The 25647-nt window shown below is 36.8% G+C and overlaps 1 protein-coding gene across 1 annotated transcript; it reads left to right on the top strand.

Moving 5' to 3' along the window:
* Positions 1 to 339: 339 nt before the first annotated feature.
* Positions 340 to 1582, top strand: LOC140862386 (uncharacterized). Its single transcript, XM_073265408.1, has 4 exons — positions 340 to 433; positions 481 to 740; positions 789 to 980; positions 1532 to 1582. Exons 1-4 carry the CDS (start codon positions 340 to 342, stop codon positions 1580 to 1582), a joined length of 597 nt encoding a protein of 198 aa, XP_073121509.1.
* Positions 1583 to 25647: the final 24065 nt, after the last annotated feature.

Genomic DNA, 25647 nt, shown 5'->3' on the forward strand with positions numbered 1-25647 from the left:
AGTCGATGTCATCAGGCAAAGGGCAGCATTCGTCGTAACATGTCTTTCCTCTCGTCTAGACCCGCGAGTTCTTTGGGTCCTTGTGCTCAGTCTTTCAAGAAGTCTGCTTCTTATTCTTCCTTTGGATCTGGGGGAGTGATGCATTTTAGAAGGAAGGGTCAGGGTCCTTGTAACCATTGTGATAAGGATCATCCTACTGACAGATGTGGTAGAGATTTGGGTGCTTGTTTTCGTTGCGAGGAGATTGGTCACCTGAAGAGGAATTGTCCACAGGCCAGGGGAGCTGGTTCGGGTTCTGGATCTCAGGCCACAGTACAGCAGAGGCCACAGGGACAGTAGATGGGAGGTTCTAATCTGAAACCTCGTACTTATGGTCAGGTGTTTGCATTAAGGAATGATCAGGCAATGGAGGAGAATGAGAGGGTTATCGCTGGTACATTTCTATTATGCGGTATACCTGTTTTTATTTTATTGATACAGGTGCATCTCAATCCTTAATATCTGCTCGATTTTTCAAGCATCATAAGTTACAATACATTAACCTAGATGTAGTGATTTCTGTTTCTACAACGACGGGTCAGTCTATGTTGGCTAAGCGTCTAGTGGTTGGTTGCTCTTTAGAGTTTGAGGGGAATGTTTTGATGGAGAATCTCATGGTATTAGCAATGGAGGATTTTGATTGCATCTTGGGCATAGGTATCTTTACTTACCGAGCTTTACTGGACTGCTACCAGAAATTGGTTTGTTTTCATCCGGTTGGAGATGATAGTTGGTTTTTTTATGGTTAGGGAGCGCGACCTAAGATTCCTTTGGTATCGGCTTTGAGACCCTGTCAATCTTTAGAGTCTCGCGAGAAAGTCTATCTCATCTATGCTATTGATATGTCCGCTAGAAGTGTTGGTATCAAGGGTTTGCCAGTTGTGAATGAATTTCCTGATCTATTTTCCGATGAGATTCATGGTTTTCCTCCAGTCAAAGTGGTGGAGTTTGGCATAGAGTTGATGCCTGAGACTTCGCCTATATCACAAGCACCTTATTGTCTGGCTCCGTCAGAGATACTTAAGTTGAAGCAGCAGCTTCAAGATCTTTTGGACAAGGATTACATTCATCCGAGTATTTCTCCTTGGGGAGCACCAGTTATTTTTGTGAAAAACAAGGATGGGTCTATGCGATTATGTATTGACTATCGACAGTTGAATCGCGTGACCATCAAGAATAATTATCTTTTGCCTTGTGTAGATGATTTATTTGATCAGTTACAGGGTACTTCAGTTTACTCCAAGATTTACTTGAGATCTGGTTTTCACCAGATGCGAGTCAGAGATCAAAATATAGACAAGACAACATTCAGGACCAGGTATGGGCATTATGAGTTCTTAGTAATGTCATTTCGGTTGACTATTGCAACGGCTGTATTCATGGATCTGATGAATCGGGTATTTCGGGAATTTTTGTACAAGTTTATCGTCATGTCCATTGATGACATCTTGTTATATTCACGTGATGTGAATGAACATATGTATCATCTCAGGATTGTGTTGCAGACACTTCGAGAGAATCAGTTGTACGCAAAATTGAGTAAGTGTGAATTTTGGCTGGATCGGGTGGTATTTCTTGGCCAAGTTATATCCAGGGATGGAGTTTCTATAGATCCGAACAAGATTGAGGTTGTATTGAATTGGTTGCGTTCGACGACGGTAGCTGAGATCCGTAGTTTTTTGGGTCTGGCAGGGTATTATCGTCGCTTCATCGTGAATTTCTCACAACTAGCTCGACATCTTACGCAACTTACTCGCAAGGGCGTAACTTTTGAATGGTCCTCAGAATGTGAAGAGAATTTCTTTGAATTTCGTCGATGGTTGCCTACTGCGCCTGTATTGGCTTTACCGTCTGGATCTGGAGGGTATGTGGTTTACACGGATGCGTCTCTTCAGGGGTTGGGTTGTGTCCTGACTCAGAATGGGCATGTGATCTCATACGCTTCTAGGCAGTTAAAGGTTCATGAGGATAATTACCCAGTGCATGATCTTTAGTTAGCAGCTATTGTTTTTGCATTGAAAATTTGGTGTCATTATTTATATGGCGAGCGATTTGAGATTTTCATAGATCACAAGAGTCTCGAATATTTGTTCACTCAGGCAGAATTGAACATGAGACAAAGACGTTGTATGGTTTGCTGAAGAATTATGATTGTGAAATTAAATACCATCTAGGAGCTTCTAATCTCACCTCTAATGCCTTGAGTCGCAAGGTGAGAATTGAAAGAGTGGGTGCCCGGTCATCCAACTTGTGGCTAAGGGCTTTTGTGACTCTATGTATAAACAATCTTTGTTTAATATAATTTACATTCATTAATGGCATTATCTTTGTCTTTCTTCATATTGTTATATTGTGATATTTATTGTTGTTTTGATAAAGACCTTGAATATACTATAGTGTAAGTAAGATGAGATAGTGAATAAAGAGAGATCACTATTATGAAACACATCCTATAGTCACTGTATATTCTAAACAGTTCCTAGTCAATTGAGCCGTCCGCTAATAAGGATAAGGATCGCTCGAGATTGAGACTAGCATTTGTGATGTCAAGTACTATGTTTCATTGGTAATGGACATGGAGATGTTCAAAGCATGCAAATGGATATTCATATGATGAATGATCGAACTACCCTATTCAGAATTTCCAAGTGGTTATCACTTATCGAGTGGATAAAGTCCGCGGTTTTGGTTGTACATCATTAGTCCTTACTACTTGAAACATCATTGAGACTCTATATGCTAGTACTGTACTTTGACTCGTTTACCGACTCTATTGGGGTCATCAGGTGTCGGGATTGGGTACATTTACGACACATATAGGAGTCGATGCTTTGTTGTCAAGGATTCACCACATACTTGCGAGTGTGGATATCCTATGCGATCTGAGGAGATATTAGTGTGACGAATCTCTGGCCAGGGTACATGATGTGTTTTAGGTTACTCGGTTTTCCTAGTAACACATGCGATGTCACTATTTGATCTCCAAGATGTAATGCATAGTTATCGAATCTCGAACGACTCTCGATGCACCAATGGTTGTTGATTCGATCGGGATATATGGATGAAGGGACCGTACTGTATGCTAACCAAAATCTACTGGTTCTTGCAGGAACTATCAGTGATACCTAGGGAATCATGGGGCGATGTTGCTAGACGCTCTTACCTTGATTCGTTGGGCAAGTCGGAAATTGTTGTTCCGAGTCACAAGGAGTTGTGAGCTTACGGCTAGCTGTATCCCTGAACCATTGAGGGTCACACAAGTAATGGATTATTAAACCCCGTTGAGATAGTTAAATTTAAAGAGTTAAATTTAATGAAAGAGAAGTTGGACTTCTTAAATAAAAGGGAGTGGAATTTTCTAAAATGACATAGGGATGAGCATTTTTGGAAATCACTGAATTCGGATTCAGAAAAATTATCTTGACTTTAAAAGGTGCAGAAATGGTTTCTGTGCACATTGGTGAAATCGGTTTATCAATCGGAGTCATGATGAATTTTATATTAATTTCTATAACAACGGGCTTGGCTTGTTAGGCTTAAGTTATGGATTGTGGGCCCTAAGGAGTTAGAGTCCTAATACAATTATAACTTAATCTAGTCTAGAAATTATCTATAAATACATGTGTAGTGTTCAAAAATTGACACAATTAATTCTTGCAATTTTCGAAATCACACATATATTTGAAAGGGGAATTTTTGAAAATTCCTCTGTCCATTTAGAGAAAATTCGGTCTGTGATTTTTGTGAAAAATTACATTCCGAATTAACAGATCAAATCTGTTTATTCTCTTCGATAAACATCTGATTGATTTCTAGTGTAATCAATCAGAGGGTTTCTGTTTTCTGTTCATGGACCTTATTCCGGAGATTGATCGTGAAGCCTGATAAGTGCATTTTGTATGCATTATTTCATGTTATTTTTATGTCTATTTTGTGTGTATTCATATTATTTTTATGTTTTTTTATGTGTTTTAGTTCATATGTGTGTATTTCACTTCCCCGGTTAATTTTGTAGGAAATTAGATTTTTGAAGAGCGAATAACGGAGCAGCCTTGATCTAAAAATCATATTTAATTTTTGAAAGATCCAAATCCGATCTCCACTGGTCAGAATGAATTTCAAGATGTTTTGAAGCTGCAGTCCAAATTTCAGGTCAATCCGACGGCTAGAACTCAAGATATGAATTTTTCAAAATCGTCGATCGGAGCAGGTTGAAGGTTGCGCTGATGATGAGAATTGTTGCGCGTTTGCCCTTGTCTAGGCGCTGATAAGCATGGGAGAAGCGCTAAAGCGCTGAGAAACGCGCTGAGAAACAAGTTGTTAGCACAAGAATTAGCGCTATCGCGCTTTATGGCTGTGGTTGGCGCAAGAAAGAGCGCTATCGCGCATGTTTAGCAATTAAATAACGCGCGCGCGCGAGGGCATTATCTCGCGCGCGCGCAGAAGAAAATTCCAGAGATTCGTGAGTGGAGCGCGCGCGAGTGGGACTATTTCTCGCGCGCGCGCGAGAGAGGAAGTTTGGGCCACTGTTTTATATAATTGCGCGTGCGCAAGGACTCCAAGGCGCACGCGCGCGTGTCGACGGGCCAGAAAATTCCAAAAATTATATTTCAACTACGAAATTAATTTTTAAGGCTTTCCAAACACTATAAATAGGAGTTTTTATTATTTTACAAGGGTTCCACAAATTTTCTGAGTTGGAGACGGAGGCAGAGACGGCTACACGCTTGGGAGAAGAATTATTTTCTTTTCTCTTTTCTTTTATTTTCTTTTATCAATTCATGATTAAAACTTGGTTTTGAATTATGAATTGTGAGTAGTTTTTCTTTATTTCGATCAAGGCCACGTGATTGGGCCAGACAGTTTATGTAAAAACTTGATTTATTTATTTGAGATTTTCAGACTTAATTGAGTTTATTGATTATCAGATTTATCTTTGCCTTACAAATTTCTTGGCCAGTTATTTGTTTGCTTGTTAATCGATTCCAATTTGTACAGAGGAGGTTTCGAATTCGATCGCTTTGTTTTTCAACATAGTGTAAAACTGACTAGAAATAGAATTCGGTTTCATTATGCGGTTTAGGTTTTTACTGAATTTTCACAGTGTTTATGCATTTGGATTTGATTAGAATTATGAAATATTAATCCGTCAAATTTGAATAGGTTTGATTGTTCTAGAAATAGTCTTTCGAAAAATTTAGGAAAATTCCCGTAAATTATAATTAAGTCTGATATCTTAGATAGATTGCTTGTTGTGTGAATTGTCTGGTACCTACGTGTGTCCTTGATCGAAGTTTTTCCCAAATTTTAAGTAATCCAAAATATTCCACCTTTATTTTAATTAATTTGAGTTTTACTGCAATTTTAGTTATTAGTTTAAAAACCTGAAATCGCTCTTTTTAATTAGCCTAGATTAAGTAGAAATAAATATATTTTGGTAATCATATTTTTACAGTCCCTGTGGGTTCGACATCTGGACCGTTGTCCACTTTATTATAATTTGACCTGGTTCGCTTGCCAGTAGAATTTTATTCATACTGAAATAGCCGGTCAAAGAAATCGGTTCCCGGAATATACAAAAAGAGCAGATTAAATTCTGTTGGTGTCCAAAATCAAGCCGTTGCTTGAAGAGGTAAAATATTATTAATTGTGATTATTATTATTTTACTTGCAACATAATTTAATTGTAAATTTTTGATACCCATGATATGGAATTGTTCCATATCGAAAAAAAATTAAAATTTTTAAACTTCCGCTGCACCGGGTATCAATTCTTAATTGATCTGAACACGTTTTCTAACAGTGGTATCAAAGCTAGGTTGCTCAGATCAAACGATTAAATTAATCGATTGTACAAAGTTTTTGGCCTCGGGTTTTGAAACAAAAACAAAATTTTAAATTAAAATTTAATGGGCACATCGGGCAGCGATCGTCGCTGCCCAAGGGGCAGCGACGGGCTGCCTAGCCCGGGCCCATTTTGGGGCGCGGTCCCGGGTAGCCCGGGAAAAATAAAAATTAATTTTTAATTAAAATTTTAATATTTTGGAATTTTGGTTTTTGGTCCGATCGAAAATTGTTTTTGATTGATCCACGAGGCATCGGATCGAATTGTTCGAGTCCGAAATTTTTAAAATTGATTTTTGGATAAATTTGAATTTTTGGAAAATTTACAAATTTTATCCGTTAAATTAGATTTTATAAAATTAATTATTTTGGTGCAATTGATGATAAGATATTGATGATGTCGATTTTTTACCTCGGGTTCGGTCTGGTAGAATGGATCCTCCAATTTCTTTATAGAGTAGGTCGGGTCGGGTATCAATGAAATCTGCACAAGCAACAGCTAGGTCAAGGGGCGCCGAAAGTGTTTTCGGCGTGACCCCTCCGATGCCTAAGTCAGTGTCTTGAAGGCAGAGGGTATGATTAATGCGAAAACTGAGAGATATGAGTGCGTGAATGTAAAAGTGAGAGTGAGTGTTGATGAATAATGAATAATCACAACCATAACAATACCTGTATTTATAGGGGAAAAATAGTAAGTTACCTAGTCGAATTATAAAATGTCTTGGACTATGACTCTTCATCCATTGGTCCCTTTGTAAGCTTATCTCTATCTCGTGAATATTTGAAAAGATCCAGACTTATCTCATATATATCAGAGTCTTACTTGAATTATAAAAGAATACTTGCGGCCCATTAGAAACAACTTGGGTAGGCCCATAATGACCAGCCTTGATCAAAGTCCAACATAGCCCAAACTGGGCTGGACCTTGACATGTTGGGCCATATCGAGTTGACCCATTATAAACGGGCTCAGGTTGAAATATTTTCTCGGGGTAACAATAGTACCTCCCTAACTGGTCTAAAAGAAGAATGAGTTTAGACCAAGAATGTAGACCGGACCCCGAACTACCTGTGCCTCCTTTAGATGGCCCAGATTTGAATCCGTGTGATGTGTTTTCAACAAACGGTCTAGATGAAGGTCTGATTAGAACCGATCTCGAATAAAGAGTTGTAGATAACAATTGATGTTGCCGAGCGGATCGGGATTTTAAGATAACCACGAGTCACATGGGATTACATGATGTCGAGCTTGGTCGGGCTTTGGAGAATACCACTGATGTGGATTTATGATGCCACTGATGTGGACTTTTTTATGCCACTGATGTGGGCTTTTGATGCTGGACTTACCCGGGCTTTTGAGACCACTGATGTAGGCCACTGAAGTGGACTTTGAGTTCCACTGATATGGTCCTTGAGTGCCAGACCTGCTTGGATTTTTAGTTTCACTGATGTGGTCCTTGAATGCCAGACCTGCCTGGGCATTTAGTTCCACTGATGTGGTCCTTGAATGCCAGACCTGCCTGGGCTTTTAGTTCCACTGATGTGGTCCTTGAATGCCAGACCTGCCTGGGCTTTTAGTTCCACTGATGTGGTCCTTGAATGTCATACCTGCCTGGGCTTTTTAGTTCCACTGATGTGGTCCTTGAATGCCAGACCTGCCTGGGCTTTTTAGTTCCACTGATGTGGTCCTTGAATGCCAGACCTGCCTAGGCTTTTTAGTTCCACTGATGTGGTCCTTGAATGCCAGACTTGCCTGGGCTTTTAGTTCCACTGATGTGGTCCTTGAGTGCCAGACCTGCCTGGACTTTTTAGTTCCACTGATGTGGTCCTTGAATGCCAGACCTGCCTGGGCTTTTAGTTCCACTGATGTGGTCCTTAAATGCCAGACCTGCCTGGGCTTTTTAGTTCCACTGATGTGGTCCTTGAATGCCAGACCTGCCTGGGCTTTTTAGTTCCACTGATGTGGTCCTTGAATGCCAGACCTGCCTGGGCTTTTTAGTTCCACTGATGTGGTCCTTGAATGCCAGACCTGTCTCGGCTTTTAGTTCCACTGATGTGGTCCTTGAATGCCAGACCTGCCTAGGGTTTTTAGTTCCACTGATGTGGTCCTTGAATGCCAGACCTACCTGGGCTTTTAGTTCCACTGATGTGGTCCTTGAATGCCAGACCTGCCTGGGCTTTTAAAATTTTGAACCATAGATTGGGCCTTACAACGAGATTGCATGCCCAATGTGATATAATTGGGCCTCATAGCGAGATAGCATGCCCGATATGATATAATTGGGCCTTACTGCGAGATTGCACGCCCGATATGATATAATTAGGCCTTACTGCGAGATTGCACGCCGATATGATATAATTGGACCTTATAGCGAGATGACATGCCCGATGTGATATAATTGGGCCTTACAGTGAGATTGCATGCCCGATATGATATAATTGGGCCTTACTGCGAGATTGCATGCCCGCTATAATATAATTGGGTTTTACTACGAGATTGCACGCCCGCTATGATATTGTAAAATAGGGCCTTACAGCGAGACTGCATGCCCGCTGTGATATAATTGGGCCTTACAGCTAGATTGCATGCCCGATGCCATAAAATAATACAAGGGAAGAGAAGTCCAACAAATTTGATCACAAGAAAACAAACATGTAATTTTGATAGTAGAAGATGCCTCAGAATATTATTAATAATGATAATAAATAAAAATTTAATAATTTAATTCGAACATAAAGATTATTGAAATACTTATCTCATTCATGCGTTGTCGATGACATGACTTTGGATTGTAAGATAAAATCTTATATTCTTTGATCAAAGAACCGACTTGATGTAGCAACGAAAATTGATCCCCACCGTCCAAAATCAGTATCAAGATGCTCAACTTTGAACTCGATCCGACGGTTCAATTAATTCTTATGATTTTTACAAGATTCTGATAGAACACATAGAATTTGTGCGGCATCTGTGCGGCGGTCCAGATCTGATTCTAAAAGCCACCAATCATAATTCTTAATATGTATATAAAATTTGAACTTGATCTGATGGTTAAATTAATTCTTGTGATTTTTTCAAGATTCTGATATGCAAGCCCCGCGAAGAACACATAGAAGCTGTGCGAGAGAGCGGAATCTCTTCGGCGGTCTAGATCTGATTCTAAAAACTACCAAAATCAATCTCCACCGTTCAGATCTTAGAAAACATATTCATGAATATGTATATAAAATTTGAACTCGATCCGACGGTTCAATTAATTCATGTGATTTTTTAAAGATGCTGATATGCAAGCCCCACGAAGAACACATAGAAGCTGTGCAAGAGAGCAGAATCTGTTCGGCAGTCCAGATCTGATTATAAAGCCACCAATAACAATCTCCACCATTCCAATCTTAGACAACATATTCATAAATATGTATATAAAATTTAAACTTGATCCGATGGTTCAATTAATTCCTGTGATTTTTGCAAGATTCTGATATGCAAACCCCGCGAAGAACACATAGAAGCTGTGCGAGAGAGCGGAATCTGTTCGGTGGTTCAGATCTGATTATAAAAGCCACCAATAACGATCTCCACCATTCCAAACTTAGACAACATATTCATGAATATGTATATAAAATTTGAACTTGATCCGATGGTTCAATTAATTCTTGTGATTTTTGCAAGATTCTGATATGCAAACCCCGCGAAGAACACATAAAAGCTGTGCGAGAGAGCGGAATCTGTTCGGCGGTCCAGATCTGATTCTAAAGCCACTAATCACAATCTCCACCGTTCAGATCTTAGAAAACATATTTTTGAATATGTATATAAAATTTTAACTCGATCCGACGGTTCAATTAATTTTTGTGATTTCTTCAATATTGTGATATGCAAGCCCCATGAAGAACACATAGAAGCTGTGTGAGAGAGCGGAATCTGTTCGGCCATCCAGATCTGATTCTAAAGGCAATCAATCACGATCTCCACCGTTCAGATCTTAGAAAACATATTCATGAATATGCATACAAAATTTGAACCCGATCCGACGGTTCAATTAATTTAAATGATTTTTGCATGTTTCTGATGTGCAAGCCATGCGAGAATCCAAAATTTGTTTCTTCTTTTGTACTCACCATCTTAACCCTTTGTTTTCAAATTCCCACAGACGGCGCCAATTGATGATGTCAATTTTTTACCTCGGGTTCGGTCTGGTAGAATAGATCCTCCAATTTCTTTATAGAGTAGGTCGGGTCGGGTATCAATAAAATCTGCACAAGCAACAGCTAGGTCAAGGGGCGCCGAAAGTGTTTTCGGCGTGACCCCTCCGATGCCTAAGTCAGTGTCTTGAAGGCAGAAGGTATGATTAATGGGAAAACTGAGAGATATGAGTGCGTGAATGTAAAAGTGAGAGTGAGTGTTGATGAATAATGAATAATCACAACCATAACAATACCTGTATTTATAGGGGAAAAATAGTAAGTTACCTAGTCGAATTATAAAATGTCTTGGACTATGACTCTTCATCCATTGGTCCCTTTGTAAGCTTATCTCTATCTCGTGAATATTTGAAAAGATCCAGACTTATCTCATATATATCAGAGTCTTACTTGAATTATAAAAGAATACTTGCGGCCCATTAAAAACAACTTGGGTAGGCCCATAATGACCAGCCTTGATCAAAGTCCAACATAGCCCAAACTGGGCTAGACCTTGACATGTTGGGCCATATCGAGTTGACCCATTATAAACGGGCTCGGGTTGAAATATTTTCTCGGGGTAACAGATATGATCTTATGAAAGTATTAGATAAAATATGATTTTATCTTTTAAATTATGATGTCATTGCATGTTATCCAATGTTTTAATTATTGAATTAATTATTGGATAAAAGGATGATCGATTGCCATGACCAATATTTTAGGTGTATGTTAGGTAATTTACATTTGGTTTTATTGTTGTTGGATTTTATTAATGGGCTTGGTTTATAGCCCAATTTGAATTGTCATTTGTAATAAAAAGTGGGCTTGGTTTATGGCCCGTTCCCACCCCTTAAATATGTATCCCCTACTTGTCATCGAAATTTATTGTAAATTTGTTAGACTTAGTGGGAGATAAAGATTTGAAGACAATGGTGGGCCCAGCAGACGATAAAGACCGAAAAAATGTAAATGGAAGCTCAATGTAATAGGATTGCATTGCATACTTGCATATCACCTAGGATTGGACTTAGACTCGTGATTGGCAACCACGGGTCAAATAGATAATGAGATCGATCATCCTTAAATAATATATGATATTATTGATGTATGCATGTTTAGACTAAATTGTATGAATCCCGCAAGCATACATAAATTGCATGATGAGACAAATTTTCAAAAATTAAAATCCCTCATTTTAAATATGATTTAAAATTGATATCAAGATTTATAAAAGGGAATTTAAATATTGTTTAAATGTTTCTACCTTCCATCAACGATCAATGTATGAGATGCTACCTGCGGATACGGTCCGACTCATATTATTGGGGGGGCCCGTTCGTCGGAAAGTTGTACATTGGATCGACACATGTTGTAAGTTGGGTGAAACTCCCATGGGATTGGCTCTTATTATTGGGGGATCCACATGGCGACCGTCTATCACAACTTAATATTGATGGATTATCTTGACATGTCACAATAAACGACGTCATATTATTGGGCCCTTATTGGACATGAGGTAAAAACATGGGGGTTACTTTGGAAGTAATTGGGCTCTACCTTTTGAAAATTATGGTTGGTGATATTATTCGGGACTATGATTTGTCAATTGGACTCCATGTTCCCACTAAGGAATGGAGTTTTCCGTTTTCACTAGAGGGTAGTGAAATCGATAAAATAGTGGGAGAGAAATTCATAAAATTAAATTTTGCCATATTTTATGTCTTAGTAAATTAATTAAACAATCACTGATTATTGTCTGTTTCTTTTCAGTATTTCATTACAATGAATTCGCGCAATCCACTATACTCAATTCTCGAACAAAACAAATTGAGTGGCGCAAATTATACGGAATGGTTCCGTAAATTAAAGATTGTTCTAAACTCGGAGAAAATTTTCTACGTGTTAGAAAAGAATCCTCCAAAGGAAGCACCGGCTAATATAAGTCCGAAAGAATTGGCAAAACTTGATCAATGGTGGGACCATGATGTCAAGGCTAAATGCTATATGCAAGCTTCAATGTCTGATAAACTCCAGAGGCGATTTGAGGATGCCGTGAATGCTGCTGACATACACATGCACCTCAAGGAACTTTTTGGAGCTCAGTCAAGGTCGGAGAGGTATGCCACCGTCAAAGAGCTCATGACATGCCGCATGCGAGATGGGACTTTGGTCCGTGAGCATGGGGTACACATGATTGGGCTCATTGAAAAGTTGGTAATACTCGATTTGACATTGGAGCATGAGCTAAATGCGGACTTATTACTTCTTTCACTTCCTTCGTCGTTTGACGGATTTGTGGTGAACTTCAATATGAACAAGATAGAGGTCACCCTTGAAGAGATGTTCAATATGCTTGTGTCTTATGAGGCCACATTAAAGAAGGATAAACCGGTACTCTTGGTTGGCTCCTCTTCTTACTCCAAGAAGGGGCCAAGTGGAAAGGGTAAGAAACGTTCTGCCCCACCCAAGAAAATTGTACCACAAAAGAAGGCCAAGACAAAATCTTCAAACGTGAACATATCTGGAGATGTTTGCCATCACTGCAAGAAACCCGGTCATTGGAAACGTAACTGCAAGGAATAGCTCGAGAAGTTGCGAACTGCAAAGGGTATGTTTTACATTGAAATAAATGTTTCACTTAATACTACTTCTTGGGTATTGGATACCGGATGTGGATCTCACATTTGCAATGATTTGCAGGTGATGACAAGAAGTCGTAAGCTTAGGATGGGTGAGACCCAGCTGAGGCTCGGAAATGGTTCCAGAGTTGAAGCCAAAGCAGTGGGAGACGTTTATTTAGTTTTGCAGAACAATTTTAAGTTATTTTTTAGAGATGTTTTATTTGTGCCAGATTTAGTTAAAAACATTATTTCTGTTTCTATGCTTGATAGAGATGGTTTTTCTTGTAATTTTTTAAATGAGATTTGCAATATTTACAAGAATGAATGTTTGATTGGAAATGGACAACTTGAAAACGATATATATAACTTAAAATTAAAAGACGTTCCAATTAATTATGTTGATAAACCGGTAACAACAAATAAAAGGAAAAACGATAATCAAAACCCGGCAAACCTTTGGCATGCTAGGCTAGGTCATATTTCCTCAAGGAGGATGAACAAGCTAATGGGAGAGGGCATGTTTGATATGTCTGATATTAACTCTCTACCTACTTGTGAGTCCTGCCTAAAAGGAAAAATTACTAAATCTCCCTTCAAAGGGAAGCCTGAACGTAGTCAAAATCTGTTGCAGTGGTGCCCAAGTTCTGGGGCAGTCGTCATCATCAGGCTGACGATGGACGAAGATATAGCTCTGGCTCCTTATAGAAAATAAGAAGTATGCTATAACTTAGTTAAGGTTTTTAAAATACGATTATGATGCATGAGTATTTTTCATTATAGTGCGGACTATAGGCTTGGACATAGCGCTGGTTTAGCTTGCCTAGTATCTGAGGTACGAAAGTACTCTTCGAGATATTCATACTGAGTATGCATGTATTATGTGTTTTCCTAATTTATTTGATAATATGACATGATTTTATCTGCATATTCCTGTCATTATATTATGTTGCATCCATGAGCATATTGATCATGTATTCTTGAGATATCATGTAGTAGGGCGCTCACCCTACGAGTAGTGGATGGTTGGATATGAAGTCTTGTGTCAGGTCACCGTTATGGTTGGGCAGTAGTACTAGTATCAGGTCATCATTATCCACTGGATATAGGAGCCACCTCCTGATGCGACGGCGCAGCGTGCTATATGCCCTAGGCCCGGCTTGTGAGCTTGTTTCTTGACCCTCGTGTCTTGGTATCCAGATCACTTGCATAAATGCACATATAATATTTGTATGCTCATACTCTTGTGCTGAGCGTTTTATGCTCAATTCCTCGTACTATTGTTTCTGGACACCCTATTCCATGGGGCAGGTTTGCGGTTGGATGAGGCAGGTGGTTCCAGAAGAGCTTAGGCTATAGAGTGGCAACAGTTGGAGATGTTTGTGTTCTGACTAGACTTTAAGTATTTGTTTCATTCGGGTTTATACACTTTCGATATGGTTGTATAACTAAGTATTTACAGATTCCTTTCCTTGAAATTGTATCTTGTTATTTTGGTTCCGCTGTTATTTTTTTATTACTATTTAATTAAATTAAATGCATGCGTAAGTTCTTGATTAATAGGTGATCATGGTGTGGGTCACTACAACATCAAGGGGTCTTATCATGCATCATGAAACATCATAGCTTCTCATGACTTTGCCATTTCATGCTCTTAAATTTTGTGATAAACGTCATGTATGCTAAAACTGATATAGAAATCCATTCATGCATAAAACACTTCATAACATTTCATAATTTTTCATGAAAAATATCTTTCAAGAAGATATAAGGCATAAACATACATTACATGGTATAATCGTTTCACATTAGTCATTTCGTCCGTCCCGAACATCAAAAACTCAAAAATTTTTGCATAAGAACAACTTAAAATACTTAAAATATCTTGAAAGACCATAAATACGCATTTAAAACTCAAAATGACATGAGTCCAAAATTCTGGACAGTGCAGGGGCGCGCTGGAGCGCACCCTCTGCTCGCCCTAGCGCATCCCCGCACACTCGAGCGCCCAAAGTGGCCGCTCGATCACGCGACCCCGCTGCCTGAGGTTCATGCAACGGGCGTGCAGGTGATAAAATCGATTTCATTCGGTTTTTTCTACCCTTTTCGACTCCAATACACCCAAAACGTTGGACAACTAAATAATAATAATCTTGGACATATAAAACCTTCAAAATCCGAAAAGGGTTTGCCCAAAAACGAGCAACATCAAATAACTTGAATCAAAACTCTACGTAATCAACACACACACTAAAAATCTGATTTTTCAAACATCTAAATCCTTGAATCTCAATAAACTTTAGCCAGAGTCATCAGGAATGCATCACGCTTCACGATTATACATCATACTTTTCTTCATAATCATGCATGAAACAACATTTGCAACTAGGGTTCATATCAAAATACTTATACTCTTGAATGACGGTTTCAAAACGTTGAAAACTTGTCTGGATTTGATGCTTGGAATTAACCTTCACTTCGGGAACGATCTAGCCTCGAACGGAGAATAATCTTCCTAACCTTGGTGCAGTGCTTGAACGTGAGAGTGAGAGTGGAAGAAAGAAGGCGACGTTTAGGGAAAAGAAGAACTAAAAAGTTTGGACGCCTTATAGTTGTGACTAATGGGCCTGATACTTGGCCCATTATTTGCAACCCAACTTTAAAATTTTAAATCACCTAGCCCATAAAATGCACTGTCGAACATTAAATTTAAACGTAAAACATTTTTCCTAACTAGTTCGAAGACTAGCCTCGTTCCTTCAGTCTAAAATTAAATTCCAAACCTAAAATATTAAAAACTTGCAACACATAAAATTTCAGGCACATCATAACACCATAAAATCACATAACAATTAAACATACCATTAAATATCATAATAGTATGCATAAATCATATAAATCATTTTAAAAATTATCGTGATCAAGCCAGTGGATTTTTTTTTTAAAAAAAATGTTGACCTTAAAGGGGACCCGATCCCACATGATTCAGAAGCTCATTGGCTCATGCGGGGGGTTAAATCGAGGGATGTGCACGAGCGGCAGAGACCTGAGGGAAAGAGCAACATGGCCAACTACCAGAACATACCCCCACAATATTTTAGCAGGAAATATGCTCTACACGAGGATCGAACCCGCAACGGTGGGGAATTTCTTCTCACGTCACCTCCAGCCTTACCAACTCGTCTATGCCCCTGTGAACCAATCTAGTGGACTTTTGGACCTTACATTATTGGTCTCTTGGTATGCTCACTTTTAATATTTTTTTTAAAAGAAAAAAAAACCCTAAAAAATTATCAAATTGCAAAAAAATTAAAATCAAATAATTGAAATATATAATTTATATTATATACACACATAACATAATATTTGTATATAACATTACATACACAATGCGTGTTCAGTGCTAGTATTATTTAATATTTGATTTAAACCCTAATAATGATGACGTGTGGTGGAGACAGATTGGCCCAGAAGGCACGCCACTGACTGATTATGGATGGCCCTTACCCATTACGGTTAAGGGACGTGCAAAACTATAAGATTAGTGTTTGCCCAAATCTCGTGTCTGATGTTAACCATGCTTTATATATACACAACATTTTTGTGTATTTACCAAAGTAATTAAAATATTTTTGGTAAGATGGAATGAGATATGAATGGAATCAACTAACAATCCACCCAATCCTAATTTTTCTACATTGATAAAATCTCACATATTTAGCTTACCAAAATATATAAAATGATGATCATGAAAATAATAATATTATCAAACAAATCGCTATCATTTATAAATAAAAAATAATTATAATTTAATAATGATGATAATAGTAATCAATAAAATAAATGAAATAATAATTTAATAATCACGAAATAATATAAAAATTATAATAATGAAATAAATTGTTAAATAATTATTGTTATAATAATTTATTGAAATAGAGTTATCATTTGGATTGTTAAATAATAAAATTATTGTTAAATTATTATTATTATTATTATTATTATTATTATTATTATTATTATTATTTTACCATATTATTATAGTAGAGACTATCTAATTAACTAACTTCCAATTATCATTATATTTTTACTTATTTTTCAATAAAACCAAAATTATTAAGAAAATTGGTCATTTTATATGACTTCTAATTTTTTAGCAATTAGATGTTTTGTTATTTACCAAAATGACACTCACTTTGTGTCCTTTGATGTTTTTTATTTACAAAAATATCATCCACTTTATAAAGTTGGTGTATCTATTGCGTTTTTGTGAATATTTGTTTAGGAAAACTCTATTTTTTAAAAAAAAAAAAAATTTTACAATTTATTTTATTTTTATTTTTTGTTAAAAAAAACCGAACTATACGAATACACAATACGTTCAGCGGAATACTAATACTAACTTTATGCAGAAGTCTAGAGTATAAGTCTAGAGTATTATTCAAAGTGTAGATCCCGGATATACAATCACACCAAGTAGCAAGATTTTACAGATGCCACTAAAATCCTACTAAATATAGATGGTAAATTTAATTTTTCTGTCCTCTCTTCAATTCAGACATTTTTTTTATTTAACCTTGGTCAATTTTTTATTTTAAATAATTGACCAAGTCTATTTTTCAAAATTTCTCTTCATTAGTAAACATTAATTAATACTAGAATTCATTTTTTTAACGAAAAAATTAAATAATAAATTGTAAAATTTAAAAATAATAAAAATATAACATTTTCTTAAATAAATATTCACAAATAATATATATATCTTATAGAGTGAGTGTCATTTTTGTAAATAAAATAATATCAAAGGGCACAAAGTAAGCTTTTAATGGCTAGAAAAGAGGAAACCATGTAAAATGGCTATTTTGCCCATTAATTTTGATTTTATTGAAAATTAAGTTATGAGATAATGGTAATTTCAAATCAAGCTTCACCAATTAATTGAAAATTTGTTAATTAGAGGGTCTCTACTTTAATAATATAGTAAGATATCAGGAAAATTGTTTTTTGGTCCTGTATGTTTGTCACTTTGCGATTTCAGTCCTTTATGTTTTCAAATTTTAGTTTTAGTCCGCTATCTTTATTTTTTTGACAATTTTAGACTTTTTCTGACGTGGCACAAATTTAGTGCTGATGTGGAGCTGACTTGTACAGTACCACGTAAGGATTTTCGAATAAAAGAACCGAAGTTGGCAAAAATCGGAATATATGATCAAAACATAGATGACCAAAATCGCAAAGTGACAAACATATATGACCAAATTTGCAGTTTTTCCTTAATATATCCTCTCTCTTTAAGTTGATACTCCTTCTGTCTCGATTATATAGATTTACTTTTTTTCACATAGATTAAGAAAAAATCATTGGAAAAACAAATTTTGTACAAACTTCATATTTTATCCTTATTTAGTATATTCAAAAAATAATTACTCAATTTTCAAAATGTAGTTAATAGGGGTATAGTAGTAAATGAATGTAAAAATCATTATTAAATATGGTATGTGTCTATATATTTAAGACAAAAAAACGTGTTATATAATTGGGACTGAGGGAATATTATAGTTAGTTTCGGGGAAAAAAAATGTTCCACAATTTATCATACTAATGCATCGGGAGACCGGTTGTGTAATTTTACAATATTTTTCACGGATTGCGTGTATTTCCAATATTTTTTGAATAAAAATAATATTTATGGAAATAACTATAAATAGATATTGCTATGCTTTTATCGTGTTCGCATATTTTTTGTATTTTTCATTTTTTTAATAAATTAGATTTATTTGTTTTTTTGTTTTCTTAGCGTGGTGGGTTTGTTTTATTCGGATATTATTGTGTTTGTAGTACTTCAACAAAGCTTATAACATTTTATTTTGTTTTCATTTTCCGTATTTTATTGTTTCATGTTTGTTTCCTTCTCTTAAAGATGCAAGTTTTTTTTAGTTTTTGGTGGAGTGGGGTAGTTTAATTTATCGAGAACGTTTAATCTTTGAGAAAAAGCATTAGTTGATTGTCGATAGTATATACTTAATATTACTGAAATTGACCAGACACTATTGAAATATATTGTATATTTATTATATATTATGTTTTCTCTTTATGTTGTAATATTTTATTATTTGTAATCTTTGTAAGGGATATCATGGTTCATAAAAATTATCAGAATCATATGTTGTCACTAGGTGTTGATAACATCTTACACAACATGCAGCGAAAATATTAAAACGTGAATAGTAACAGAAAACCAGCAATAAAAATACTCAAGAGTAAATATGCACAAGTACTAAAGTAATAAAACGTTCCACATAAAACAGATTCAGATGTTGTCACTAGGTGTTGACAATATCTTCAATAACACCTTGAGTAACATGAATCAGAATTTATGAAAGCATGAATAAAATTAATAAACAACCAAACAAATCAGACTCAAATATTTAAGCAAGAGTATAAAATACTCTTGCAGCGTCTCAGGGCAAAACTTTCACTAGAAAATAATCAAAGAGTTTTACAAACCCTAAAACTAGTGAATTATTGTAAAAATCAATTTTCTCAAACCATATGAGAAAATAAAGAATAAAACAAATAAACCAACTCCTAAAAGTCTACTGAAGGTAGATAAGAAAATCAAGAGAATAGATTTGGCCCTTAGATGACAAAATACGAGAGCAACGCAAACTTAAATCTCCAATATTCATGTGCTCTCTAAACCTTCAAGGCATCTACGAAAAACAACGACCAGAGCTATTACGAGTCTTTCAGCTTTTCTATGATTCTCTAGATCTTCTATGCGTATGCTGAATTCTCTCACAATGTACGCTCAAAGCTCTCTTGATCGTATCACTCTCTCTTTTATTTTGTACGCTTAAATCTCTCTTCTACGGCTTGAGATCTTTCTTTTCTGCTCTCTCTCGTTTTTCTCCAAGCCATCTCTACGTTCTTTCTTCTATTTAAGCGTGTCAACTTATCTCCAAAAAAAGTCTTGATCTTGTTTCCTTAATTCAAACTTGAATCTACAATGATAAGGAAACAAAGATAAATTAAATTAGGAGATGAAGATATATTATGATAAATTCATAATATCTCATACAAAATAATCAAGTAAATATAGAAATATTTAAACCCTTTAAAATATAGGAATATATCATTCTATAATCCAATATAAAATAATTCCTATTTAAAATATCTCAACCAATAAGATATTTAAAAAAGATCTAAACTTCAAGTCCAAGAAATCATATTTTTAATCTGGAAATATTATTTTATCTCAATTCAAATCAAAACAATTCATAGTTTAAAATATATCAAACATATAGATAGAAAACATAATATTAACTAACAATCCTAGAAAGGCAAAACACATTAATACAATCTTTCAAAACATGGAAAGATATCAAGGAATAATTATCTTTTCAATCTTTCCATTTTTGCCTTTCTGGACAAAACATCTAAAAACAACTCAGCAACTCCCCCTGAATATTAATTCTCAGAACTCCCCTGAGTTCAAACTTCTCAACTCAGTTTTCCCCCTGAATTTGATCTTTCAATTCTGAGTATTGTCAAGAATGTTGGCAACACCTGCACACAACACTTGGCAAGATAAAATAATACTTAATACATTTTCAGAAGTGAATCACAAAATACATTTAATCAATTCAGCATACATCACAACTCTCCTGAATATCAATTCTCTCCTTGAATACAAAAATACATTCTCCCCCTTAGTCAAAGCTTGGATGTTGTCGGGAATGTTCCCAACATCTCCTCACAACACTTAAGTCAGAGCAGAAAATTTATAACAAATCAGAGAGTCATAATCAAACAAGCTAACAATTGATTAGAACAATATCAGAGCAAAAACATAAGACAAATCAGAGCAGAGAAAAATAAACTTAAACCACAAAAAACTAAAACTTATTGCTCTGTGACAATCCGTCATTTGCTTCGCCAGAACTAGATTCTTTTCCATTAGAGTCAGAGTCACTATCTTCTCCATCAGATTCAACATCTTCTCCCCTTTTTTGTCTAGAAGAGGTATCTACACCAAGAAAAATTCTATATTAAGATAGACGAGCTTTATAGTAAGCAATGTCTGATTTGGATTGTAAAAACTTCTGTTCAACATGAAACATCTAGATTGAATAAAGATAGAATCCAACTGTTGAAGTAGGAGGAACAAATATGGCAGTGGCAGGGGAGGTGTTGGCAACATCTGCCACAGCATCTGCAGCAGCACCTGCTTTTGACCAAGGTAGGTCCAATTTTTAATGGCAATGACTTTATCTTTCTTCATATTGTTATATTGTGATATACTATTGTTGTTTTGATAAAGACCTTGAATATACTATAGTGTATGTAAGATGTGTTGGAGAACGGCGATCAGATCAATCAGAATTGATACCCGGTGCAGCGGAAGTTTAAAAATTTTATATGGAACGATTCCATAATGGGTATCAAAACTTAACGATTAAATTGTGTGTGTAAAAATTAAATAACAATTATAAATTTTTACCTCCAATCTCGAATCGAGATTATGGACACCAACAGATTGCTCTGCTCTTGTTGTATATCCCTGGAACTGATGGACGAACTGTTCTTCAATCAGGTCCACGAACGGATAATTAATCCCTCTGATAGATTGCACTAGAAAATCTATCAGAAGTTTCTACGAAGAGAATTAACAAATTTGATCCGTTAAACCAGACTGTAATTCAAAATTCACAGACTGGATTTTTCCCGAGTAGAGAGGGAGGGGGGCGGCCACTTTAGAGAGAAAATAATTAGGTTTTCGAAAATTGTGACCTGTTGTGTTTAATTTCTGTACTGCAATAACTTATTTATAATGTAGGCCGCTAACAGCTTAGGGCCCATTAGTCATAAGTTCAAGCCCGACAAGCAAAGCCCGCATGTTCAGAAATTAATATAAAATTCATCATGACTCCGATTGATAAACCGATTTCACCAATGTGCACAGAAACCATTTCTGCACCTTTTAAAGTCAAGATAAATTTTTCTGAATCCGAATTCAGTGATTTCCAAAAATGCCCATCCCTATGTCATTTTAGGAAATCTTACTCCTCTACTCTTAATTAAGAAGTCCAACTTCTTTGTTCATTAAATTTAACTCTTTAAATTTAACTATCTCAACGGGGATTAAAAATCCATTACTCTGTGTGACCCTCAATGGTTCAGGGATACAGCTAGCCGTGGGCTCACAACTCCTTGTGACTCGAAACAACAATTTCCGACTTGCCCATCGAATCATGGTAAGAGCGCCTAGCAACATCGCCCCATGATTCCCTAGGTATCACTGATAGTGCCTGCAAGAACCAATAGATTTTGGTTAGCGTACAGTACGATCCCTTCATCCATATATCCCGATCGAATCAACAACCATTGGTAAATTGAGAGTCGTTCGAGATTCGATAACTATGCAATACATCTTAAAGATCAAATAGTGACATCGCATGTGCTACTAAGAAACCATTTCTTAAAACACATCATGTACTCTGGCCAGAGATTCGTCACACTAATATCTCCTCAGATCGCATAGGATATCCACACTCGCAAGTATGTGGTGAATCCTTGACAACAAAGCATCGACTCCTATATGTGTCGTAACTGTACCCAATCCCGACACCTGATGACCCCAATAGAGTCGGTAAACGAGTCAAAACACAGTACTAGCATATAGAGTCTCAATGATGTTTCAAGTAGTAAGGACTAATGGTGTACAACCAAAACCGCGGACTTTATCCACTCGATAAGTGATAACCACTTGGAAAGTCCGGATAGGGTAGTTCGATCATTCATCGTATGAATATCCATTTGCATGCTTTGAACATCTCTATGTTCCATACCAATGAAACGTGGTACTCGGCATCGCAAATGCTAGTCTCAATCTCGAGCGATCCTTATCCTTATTAACGGACGACTCAATCGACTAGGAACAGTTTAGAATATACAGTGACTATAAGATGTGTTTCATGATAGACATCCCCATGTACTACCACATCTTACATACACTATAGTATATTCAAGGTCTTTATCAAAACAACAATAGTATATCACAATATAACAATATGAAGAAAGATAAAGTTATTGCCATTAATAAAAGTGTAAATTATATTAAACAAAAGATTGTTTATACAAAGAGTCATCAAAGCCCTTAGCCACAAGTTGGCTCACCGGGCACCCACTCTTTCAATCTCCCACTTGCCCTAAAGCCAACTAGTCATACTACGTAGACCCATTGCTTCGCGATGTTTGTCAAATAATGGTCTTGGCAAGGGCTTAGTAAGTGGATCAACGATATTGTCTGCAGAGGCCACTCTTTTGACAGTGATGTCTCCTCTTTCCACAATCTCCCGGATGATGTGGTATTTCCTCAGTACGTGTTTGGATCTTTGATGAGACCTTGGTTCCTTTGCCTGAGCAATGGCACCCGTGTTGTCACAGTACACTGGGACTGGACAAACAATTTCAGGAATGATGCCCAACTCTTGGACGAAATTCCTCATCCAAACGGCCTCTTTAGCAGCAGCTGATGCTGCAATGTATTCTGCCTCAGTGGTGGAATCCGCTGTGGTGTCCTGCTTGGAACTCTTTCAAGAGACAACACCACCATTGAGCATGAACACAAATCCAAAGGTTGACTTCGAGTCATCCACGTCACTTTGGAAGCTAGAGTCGGTATAGCCTTCCAATTTTAGTTCTCTTCCTCCATATACCATGAACATATTCTTAGTCCTTTCCAGGGATATACAACAAGAGCAGAGCAATCTGTTGGTGTCCATAATCTCGATTCGAGATTGGAGGTAAAAATTTATAATTGTTATTTAATTTTTACACACACAATTTAATCGTAAAGTTTTGATACCCATTATGGAATCGTTCCATATAAAATTTTTAAACTTCCGCTGCACCGGGTATCAATTCTGATTGATCTGATCGCCGTTCTCCAACAGTGGTATCAGAGCCACGAACAGAGATTTAATCCCTCTGATAGATTTCACTAGAAAATCTATCAGAAGTTTCTACGAAGAGAATTAACGAATTTGATCCGTTAAACCAGACTGCAAATTCAAAATTCACAGGATGGAATTTTCGACAGAGAGAGGGAGGGGGCGGTGGCCACTGTGTAAAAACAGCTAGGGTTTTTCAAAAATATTTTGTGACCTCTGTTGTGTAATTTCTGTACTGCAATAACTTATTTATAATGTGGGCTGCTAACAGCTTAGGGCCCATTAGTCATAAGTTCAAGCCTGACAAGCAAAGCCCGCATGTTCAGAAATTAATATAAAATTAATCGTGACTCAGATTGATAAACCAATTTCACCAATGTTCACAGAAACCATTTCTGCATCTTTTAGAGTCAAGATAAATTTTTTGAATCCGAATTCAGTGATTTCCAAAAATGCCCATCCCTATGTCATTTTAGGAAATCTTACTCCTCTACTCTTAAATAAGAAGTCCCACTTCTTTGTTCATTAAATTTAACTCTTTTAATTTAACTATCTCAACGGGGATTAAAAATCCATTACTCTGTGTGACCCTCAATGGTTCAGGGATATAGCTAGCCGTGGGCTCACAACTCCTTGTGACTCGGAACAACAATTTCCGACTTGCCCATCGAATCATGGTAAGAGCGCCTAGCAACATCGCCCCATGATTCCCTAGGTATCACTGATAGTGCCTGCAAGAACCAATAGATTTTGGTTAGCGTACAGTACGGTCCCTTCATCCATATATCCCGATCGAATCAACAACCATTGGTAAATCGAGAGTCGTTTGAGATTCGATAACTATGCAATACATCTTGAAGATCAAATAGTGACATCGCATGTGCTACTAAGAAACCATTTCTTAAAACACATCATGTACTCTGGCCAGAGATTCGTCACACTAATATCTCCTCAGATTGCATAGGATATCCACACTCGCAAGTATGTGGTGAATCCTTGACAACAAAGCATCGAATCCTATATGTGTCGTAACTGTACCCAATCCCGACACCTGATGACCCCAATAGAGTCGGTAAACGAGTCAAAACACAGTACTAGCATATAGAGTCTCAATGATGTTTCAAGTAGTAAGGACTAATGGTGTACAACCAAAACCGCGGACTTTATCCACTCGATAAGTGATAACCACTTGGAAAGTCCGGATAGGGTAGTTCGATCATTCATCGTATGAATATCCATTTGCATGCTTTGAACATCTCTATGTTCCATACCAATGAAACGTGGTACTCGGCATCGCAAATGCTAGTCTCAATCTCGAGCGATCCTTATCCTTATTAACGGACGGCTCAATCGACTAGGAACAGTTTAGAATATACAGTGACTATAAGATGTGTTTCATGATAGACATCCCCATGTACTACCACATCTTACATACACTATAGTATATTCAAGGTCTTTATCAAAACAACAATAGTATATCACAATATAACAATATGAAGAAAGATAAAGTCATTGCCATTAATAAAAGTGTAAATATATTAAACAAAAGATTGTTTATACAAAGAGTCATCAAAGCCCTTAGCCACAAGTTGGCTCACCGGGCACCCACTCTTTCAATCTCACACTTGCCCTAAAGCCAACTAGTCATACTACGTAGACCCATTGCTTCGCGATGTTTGTCAAATAATGGTCCTGGCAAGGGCTTAGTAAGTGGATCAGCGATATTGTCTGCAGAGGCCACTCTTTCGACAGTGATGTCTCCTCTTTCCACAATCTCCCGGATGATGTGGTATTTCCTCAGTACGTGTTTGGATCTTTGATGAGACCTTGGTTCCTTTGCCTGAGCAACGGCACCCGTGTTGTCACAGTACACCGGGACTGGACCAACAATTTCAGGAATGACGCCCAACTCTTGGACGAAATTCCTCATCCAAACGGCCTCTTTAGCAGCAGCTGATGCTGCAATGTATTCTGCCTCAGTGGTGGAATCCGCTGTGGTGTCCTAC

The sequence above is a fragment of the Henckelia pumila genome, chromosome 4, assembly GCF_033568475.1.
Source record: "Henckelia pumila isolate YLH828 chromosome 4, ASM3356847v2, whole genome shotgun sequence".
Classification (NCBI taxonomy): domain Eukaryota; kingdom Viridiplantae; phylum Streptophyta; class Magnoliopsida; order Lamiales; family Gesneriaceae; genus Henckelia; species Henckelia pumila.

Excerpts from the sequence above, each read along its gene's own strand:
- LOC140862386 (XM_073265408.1), top strand. The coding sequence starts at position 340 with ATGGGAGGTTCTAATCTGAAACCTCGTACTTATGGTCAGGTGTTTGCA. Across the intron at positions 434-480 it reads GAATGAGAGGGTTATCGCTG|GTGCATCTCAATCCTTAATA; the intron begins GTACATTTCTAT and ends TTATTGATACAG. Across the intron at positions 981-1,531 it reads GTTTTCCTCCAGTCAAAGTG|GATTGTGTTGCAGACACTTC; the intron begins GTGGAGTTTGGC and ends GTATCATCTCAG.